Source organism: Bubalus kerabau, chromosome 20 (genome assembly GCF_029407905.1).
Source record: "Bubalus kerabau isolate K-KA32 ecotype Philippines breed swamp buffalo chromosome 20, PCC_UOA_SB_1v2, whole genome shotgun sequence".
NCBI classification, from domain to species: Eukaryota; Metazoa; Chordata; class Mammalia; order Artiodactyla; family Bovidae; genus Bubalus; species Bubalus kerabau.
This window is the reverse complement of record NC_073643.1, coordinates 51,477,481-51,485,539: the sequence shown is the minus strand read 5'-3', so window position 1 is coordinate 51,485,539 and position 8,059 is coordinate 51,477,481. Positions and strand designations below refer to the sequence as shown.

Below are 8,059 nucleotides of genomic sequence, written 5' to 3'. Positions count from 1 at the left end.
GGGGTCCCAAAGAGTTGGACGCAATTAAGCGACTAAGCACACAATCTAAGATGGGCTCAGAGTGGAAGGGAAAACCACTTAGCTAATAAAGAATATCTGGCACTAGGGTGGAAGGAGAAGACTTCTTAAACATGACACCAGAAGTTCAAGTCATAAGGTGAAAAGTTGGTGGATATGACCAAATAGGAATTTAGGATTTCTAGTCTTAGGATCGGAGAAGGCAACGGCACCCCACTCCAGTGCTCTTGCCTGGAAAATCCCATGGACGGAGGAGCCTGGTGGGCTGCCATCTATGGGGTCGCAGAGAGTCGGACACGACTGAAGCGACTTAACAGCAGCAGCAGCAGTCTTAGGATGCTGTTTTCCAAGGGAATATGAACAAGAGATGCACAGAAGGGGAGAGATACCAGTGCTAGAAAGATCCCAAGAGCAACCAGGAACCAGAGAGACGCGAATCTCAACAAAATTCCATTTCATTCTCCCTGTTGGCAAAAATGAAGACTTTAGACTGGCAGTGGGCAACCACTAAGTTGCAAACCTTACACATTGTACTGAAGGGCCTTTTGGGAGCTTCCAGAGAAAACACTCGATTCCAGGGGCTACCTGGGGCTCCAGGAGAAGATTTTCTGTGCTGCCACTTCCTTGGTGGCTTGTACAATTGGCTGCTCGCACAGCTCACCCGGTAGCCGGCTGCTCTAGCGCTGGGTTTCCCCAGCGGCTGGCGGAGCCTAGGAGGTTTCCGCCCCCTCTAGAAGCCACGCCCCCTATTTCTGCCGCCGCTCTAGGCGGGTCCGGCCCCGCCCCGTCCTGCCTGGGCCAGCCTGGCCCTTTAAGGCTGACCCAGCCCGGCTTGTAGTCGGGGACGCGCGGGGGAGGGGAGCGGTCACGTGGGCAGGCGGCGGCGCGACTATCGGCTCTGGGCGCTCCGGCCCGCGGCCTCTGGCGACCCCTGTCCCTGCCCCTTACCGGCAACCACAGTCCCGTGAGCTGCCGTCAGGTACGCCCTCGTCAGGTACGCCCTCACAGGGCCCCCTCCACCTCCCAATCCCGGGACCTCGCGGCGCTTTCCCCTTTTGACTGGTGGTCGGGGCAGGACTCGCCTGGTGCCCGGCTTGCGTGACCACCGCCCCCTGCCGCGGGTCCGTCCTCTCCAGCAACTCGTTCCTCATTCCCAGCCCTGTCCCCGGCCCGAAGCCCAGTCCGGCTGAGGGCGTCCTTGGCTGGAGTGTATTGAAGGAGTCTGAGCGGAACTCACTCTTCGTCTCTTTCCCAGGTGGCCCCGGACGCGCCAGGCTGGGGCCGCCTCTGAGCGCCCCGCGGGGCCATGGACGTGGAGACAGCAGAGGAGCAGGGGGGCCCTGCGCCCCCGTCAAGTGCACCCTGCGGACCTTGTTCCGCCCGGCGGGAGCCCAAGAAGTACGCAGTGACCGATGACTACCAGTTGTCCAAGCAGGTGCTGGGCTTGGGTGTGAACGGCAAGGTGCTGGAGTGCTTCCACCGGCGCACTGGGCAGAAGTGTGCCCTGAAGGTCAGTGACCCCGCGCTCCCGCATGGGCGGGGGCCCAACAGCAGAGCCCTGTGGATACGGGCTATGCCTAGGGCCTCTGTTAAGCTTCTTAGGCTAAGCATTACCGTTTTCTCTTCTTACTCGTGTGTAAGGCTGGGCTCCTGGTCCCTCCTGCTTCACAGGTGGGGAAACTGAGGCTTAGCTTAGCTAAGCTCAGAATGTCCCAGGGAGCAAGGGGGTGTAGTCAGCTGTGGGTAGAGCCTGCTGTACCCGGAAGCAAGGAGTGAGTAATTCCTGACTCTGGGTTTCTGGTTGGGCCTGTGAGTTTGGGCCTGAGGGGGACCTGCATTCAGCTTGGCTGCTCCTTCTATGAGAAACTCTTCTGACTGGAATGGGTTTCACTTACTTTCAGCCTGAGTCCCCACAAAAGCCTGGGGTGGGGCAATTCTCCTGAGGCCCCTGTCTGCCTAGGCTGGAGTGGTGACAGTCTCCCAGGGCTGACTGGTAGGCAAGCCTGACACCCATTGCCCCTGTGGGCAGGAAGCTACTCATGGGCTCCAGATGAGTCAACCAGACCCGTGTTGAAAGGGGCAGACCCTCCTCCGACCTGACCCACCCTGTTTCCTGGGCAGAGGGCGGGCCAGCCATCTAGCCACGTCACATCATAGACTCTCTGTGGGCCTGGTTAAGACCTCGCTGATACAGTTGGAGTCCTGGGAGTCTTGAGGGTGGCTGACCGAGCTATGTAGCCCTGGCTTAGGTCATACAGTTTTGGGCCCAGGACCATGCCCCGTACCTCGAATCCCTTGACTCTGTCCTCGCTGGGAACTTCACTTAGTTGCAGCCTCTGCCAGCGACCTGGTGGATAGGTAGAGCATGGCAAGGAGCGTGGCTCCTGGAGGTTAGAATACAGCTGAAGATCTTCTCATTTTACAGGTGTTGCAATTATGAGCCCGAGCCCAGAGTCCTGCAGTTGTAGCTCTAATCTTTGGCCTGCATTTGCCAGCTCTGTGACCTTGGACTAGATCTTGGACTCTCAAAAATCAGGTTCCTCTGCTCAAGGGTTGTTAAGATACGGAGTTGGTGTGAGCTTGGAATGGAATCATGCATGTAGAGAAAGTGGCCTGGCACAGGCCTGGCGAGGTTACAGGACTTGCTTAGGGCACAGAGTCTGCAAGTATCTGAGCAGGAACCTGGGCCCAGCTTACCAGGAGTGATAGAGGGGGTCATCTCCCCAGGGTGGTCTTGGAAGGGATCATGAGGATGGGTCTGGAAGATCTCAGGGCTGGGCTGGTGAGGCTGGGTCTCAGGCACAGCTTCTTTGCTTACGAACCCAGCCACGGAGTGGGGTTGGGAGCCCTTCTGGAGCCCCTGGCAGGGGATTCTCCAAGTCCTTCAGGAAAAGGGTGGCTCTTCTGAGGGAAGATGGAGCTAAGGAAGTGAGCAGTGACAATCTTCATTCTCTCCTTCAGCACCATCTTGGCCCTTTCACTCCTGCTTGGGTCAGGGTGCAGCCTGGGTGGGCAAGGGGCCATCTGAAGCCTCTTAATACTGAGGTTTTGGCCCTGTGAGCCAGGGCTGAGCTCTGACCACCCCGTGTGGTACTCCAGAGGCTGTAAGTGAGACAGGGATGGAGTGGGAGGCTGGAGTTCATGGGCCCAGGCAGCACTGGCTTAAGCAGGACTGGCTCTAAGCCTTTTCCCGCAGGTGCTGTGTCTGATAAGTGACTTGGGGGAACTTCGGACTGCAACAACTTTCAGAGCACCTGCTCTTGAATCTAGGGCCTCAGTGGTCCCTGTTGTGGAGTGGAAAGGGGGCAGATGCAGAACAGATTCTCCTGTTGTTCCCCTTTAGGCTTTTTGGGTGAGCATGGCTAGAGATGTTGGCTTGGGATCTTCAGAATTTGGTGTTAGGTTGGCCCGCAAGGGGGACATGGATTCCATGAGGCCCCCACCCCAGCACCTTCCTGTTCTTGCCACCCCCCACCCCACTCCAGTGACCAAATCCCCACCCAACTAGGCAGGTCCTCTCCTGCTTCCAAGATGGGACAACCACAACCTCTAGCACATCATACCTATATTATGAGTGATGGCTCTAGTGAGGCTATAAACCTTTCTGTTTATAGCCTCTGCCGCTGCACAGGAGGGCCAGGACCAGGAGACCTCAGCACATGGCCTGTCTTGGGCCCCGGGAGCTCAGTCAGTCCCTGAGTGGGTCTCAGCCCTCTCTCTGCTTCTGCCTAGCTGTTTCCCCAATTGCCCCTGGTCAGCCTAAGCAGAAGCCCCGGGCTCTGGCCTTTCTGCTTCCCTGGACCTACATCCCTTCCCAGGCAGACCTCTCCTTGTCTTGTAATCTGGCTGTGTCCAGGCCGTCTCTGCCATTTGTGGACCAGGCCTAGTGTCCTGCCCTCTCTTCGTGCCTGTCTTCCTGGCCCTGTTGCTCAAAGTGATAGATAGTGCTTGGCATGAAGCCTGGAACACAGCAGACGCTTATAAAACAGGAAGAGCTGTGGTCAGTGTCCCTGTAGCCGTTGCTGTTCTTTGGGGGCCCCAGAGAAGCAGGCTCCTCCTTCCTGGGGAGCTGGGCCTCTTCTCCTTTCCCTGAGCCCCTGACCACTTGGCCTGATCCGTCTTGTCCTCCCTCACACTCAGCGACTCTCTCCCGAGGAAGCTTCTACCCCCAGTGCCGACATTCCAGTCTCCACACCACCCTTAGCACCTCTGTAGTCCCTTTGGCAGGATCTGGAGGTCTGCCTGCCAAGTGTCTGGGGTAGGGGACTGCCTCCTACTGACCTCTTGTTTGTGATCCCTTCCAGGGCTAACTGGTTCATTGACACCCCATATCTTCACTGCTAAGTGGACACAGCCACCCCTTCACATGGAGATCCAGTCCCTCAAGCCTTATCCATATAAGAAAGTCAGGACCTGGAGTTAGTTAGTGGTCAGAAGCCACATGACTTGATTGGGATGGGAAATTATAGCAGAGACCAGAATCATCTCCCCTCCTGACTTTCTGCCAAGTACACGTGTGGTCCCTGGCCGCCTGGCAGGCAGAAGTGATAGTGACAGTTAGATAAATGGAAACAAAGGCTTGTGGGAGGGAGGTTCCAGAAGGAGGGAACGTATGTATACTTATGGCTGATGCATGCTGATGTGTGGCAGAAACCAACACAATATCGTAAAGCAATTATCCTTCAATTAAAAGTAAATCATAGAAAACAAAAAAACAAAGGCTTGAGTAGCTTGAGGGGATCTGCAGTGGGAGTCTTCTTTCCCAGCCCTGCTCTCTGGCCTCTGGGTCCACTAAAAAATGTTAGGCGCCCCTGGGGCTCCCAGTGCCCTCCTCGTTCTGTCTTTGTCGGAGTGGTGTTTTGGGGTGTTGAATCCACATGCCAGGAGGTCCCTGCGTTGCTCCATGGGTGGGGCTGGCCTGTTGGAGCTGGTGCTGTGGAGCTGGATTTGAGGCCGGGTGGGGCTGCCTGGCAGGCCAGGTACTTTCTCATTTAGCAGCCGCCACCCCTTCACCTACCACCTCCAGACCGGTCAGATCACCGTCTGCAGGGCCTCGTTTACTGAGTTGACACATCAGGAAGCGTGTGGAGGGCTGGCCGCCTCATACAATGGAGTCCCCGCTAGTGGTTTTACTGCATCTCTCCAGGCCGCCCCTCTCCTGAAAGGAAAGAATCTGAGTAACTCCAGTACTACCAGACTCAAGTAGCCTTCTGAACTGCCAGAAGTGGGCAGTTTGTTTTTTGAAATGAGGATCTTAGGGAGGGTGTCAAACCCTATGAAATGCGAATAGCAGGATTTGGGGACAGTTTGAAAATTATTTCTTTATTTTTCGCTATGCTGGGTCTTCATGGCTACACGAGCTTTTTCTCTAGTTGCGACGGGTGGAGGCTACTCTCTAGTGGCGCTCAGGCTTCTCACTGTGGTTTCTCTTGTGGCAGAGCATGGGCTCTAGGGCTCACAGGCTTCAATAGTTGGGGTGCACAGGCTTCTCTGCCCTGTGGCATGTGGAATCTTCCCGAATCAGGGGTCGAAACCACGTCCCTTGCATTGGCAGGCAGATTCTCTTCCACTCAGCCACCAGGAAAGTCCCAGAGGGGGATTGTTTTGAGATGCTTCAGGCCCTGCCCAGCTGGCCTCCCTCACAGCTTCAGCAGCTGTGCTCCTAGCCTGCTCTCAGGATCCCCTCTGCTGGGACTTTCAGAATCATTTTCCCACCCCAGGCGGGAACTGATGCCATCTCTCCAGGCTTCAGACCTTGGTGTTGTGGGGTCTGATACTCCCAGGAATGGCTGACAGTTTTCCGGAGTGTTCTGTCTGTCAGGCCCTGGCCCTGTGCACAATACACGTTATCTTACCTAACTCTTTTCATTCCCATTTTATGGATGAAGACACTGATACTCAGAGAGGTGATCCACTTGCGCAAGACGGCCGGCTGCTGTGTGGCAGGACTGGGACATGTGTCTAGGCAGTTTGATCCCAGAGTCTTAGTGCCTAACTCACCTCATGCCTCATGCAAGTCTGTGGGGACGTAGGAGGCTCTCTGACACTCGGCTCCTGGAAGAAGGCTAACAGCGTCCTCCATGACCGCACTGGGCCCCAGGCGGTCCTGCTGCTCTTTGTCCGCGTCTGTCTAGCTCTCCTTATTGTGCAGGGTGCTATGCTTGGGAGTAGACAGGTGGTGGTACCCCGCCCCCGCCCCGCAAAGCCAGCGCACAAGGACCGTGCTAGCTGTGGGAATGCCTCAGAAAGGGTGTATGGTTCATCTCAAGCCTTGTGAGTCTCAGACAAGCCCAGCCCAGCAAAAGTCCAGGGTGCCACAGGCAGGAAGTTAGGTTGGTGAGTGGGCGAGAGGAAACTGTCAGGACTGGGCCAGCCAGGGGAGGTTTCCTGGAAGAGACTGCCAGCTTTCATGCAGGCCTCTGGTCTGAGAAGCATGTGGATGACAGAGGAGGGCACAGGGTGTGTGTGTGTGTGACAATATGCCTGGTTTGCACAACTCAGCACTTGCTGTGGGGTACTGCTTCCCCACTCCCAGTCTTGTGTCCTCGTAGGATATGCTCATCTCAGCAAGTGGTGTCCAGGCCCTAACAAACTCTGGGGAGCCGTGGAGGGACCAAGGGGCCCTGTGGAAGAAGAGGCAGTTAGGTAGGGTTTGAAGGATTGGGGAAAGGTCAGCGGTGGCTCTCCCTCGCCATTTGTCACAACTCAGATTCATACGTCATCCCACTAGACTAGAAAGTGAAATTGAAAGTGTTAGTTGCTCAGTCGTGTCCAACTCTTTGCGACCTCATGGACTGCAGCCCACCAGGCTCCTCTGTCTGTGGGATTTCCCAGGTAAGTGTACTGGAGTACGTTGCCGCTTCCTCTCCAGGGGTCTTCTCAACCCAGGGATCGAACCCAGGTCTCCCGCATTGAGGTGTCTGTCTGTCTTTGGTGCCCTCCCTCACTAGGTGGGCAGAAACCTGCCCTCCTTCTCCCAGAACTTTCTTTTGTAGTGTCACCAGGACCCTTGTGAAATGCTATTTCCAGGGATGCTGTAGGGTCTTCTGGGTCACCTGGGCTATTGTTCAGCCCACAGCCTGGTCTCCCTGACAACAGAGGTCTGTTACGTGTCTGCCTGGTCCCCAGGTTTGCCCTTGGAGAAGTTGCTCTCCTACTCGGATCCCTCATCTTCCTCTCCCAGGGCCTCCTTGGGACGTCGTCGTAGGAGGCCCCTGCGAGGGTGCAGCAGGTGGAGCGTCTGGCTCTGCAGGCCCCCAGCCTCATCTGGTCCCAACCTGGCAACTGGCTGCCATGTGTCCAAAGGTTATGGCCACCAAGCAAGGACTGGGGACAGCGGTTGTCCTTGGGTGAGGCACCTTGCCAGCACACCTGTGCTGTAAAAGTGGGTGCCAGGCCCTATGTGGATGGGTGGGTCTGCTGCTCTAGGGGTATGGAGACCACAGCCCCAGTCAGCTCCCACAGGCTCCTACCTTTTCTGAGGAGAACTTTGCTGCCCTCACTCCTGCCTCTTTGGGGCCTTGTGTGGCTCCACATGAGAGGCTGCCTGGGCTTGAGAGAGGACCAGACTCTGGGCTTCCTTCCACCTTCTCCCCAAGTAACCTTGGAAAAAGGCAGTTTGGGATTTTTTTGCAAAACAGTTGTCTTTGTGGCAAGGGGTTTGGATATGTGGTGGGAAGCAGAAGTTGGTCTTGGTGGCTAACATCCCCAGGATCCTGTCAGAGACAGCAAGAGCTTGTAGGCGCAGGGCTCTCATTTGGGGCGGCCTGAGTACATTTCTTTGTTGTTGTTGTTCAGTCACTCAGTCGTGTCCGACTCTTTGTGACCCCATGGACTGCAGCACGCCAGGCTTCCCTGTCCTTCACCATCTCCTGAAGCTTGCTCAGATTGATGTTCACTGAGTCAGTGATGCCATCCAACCATCTCCTCCTCTGTCATCCCCTTCTCCTCTGCCTTCAATCTTTCTCAGCATCAGAGTCTTTTCCAATGGGTTGGCTCTTCGCATGTGGTGGCCAAAGTATTGGAGCTTCAGCTTCAGCTT

General features: G+C 56.0%; 1 protein-coding gene across 2 annotated transcripts in view; it reads left to right on the top strand.

The window, feature by feature from the left end:
- Window positions 1–844: 844 nt before the first annotated feature.
- MAPKAPK3 (MAPK activated protein kinase 3) overlaps window positions 845–8,059 on the top strand; it is a 28,663-nt gene continuing 21,448 nt past the window's right edge. The window contains exons 1-2 of one of the 2 annotated variants that reach the window (XM_055557255.1): window positions 845–997; window positions 1,274–1,528. In XM_055557255.1, coding sequence (XP_055413230.1) covers window positions 1,325–1,528 — 204 coding nt within the window. In that variant the 5' untranslated portion in view covers window positions 845–997; window positions 1,274–1,324. Of the gene's footprint in view, window positions 1,013–1,273; window positions 1,529–8,059 lie in introns of both variants that reach the window. The other variant, XM_055557254.1, reaches the window with a different exon arrangement.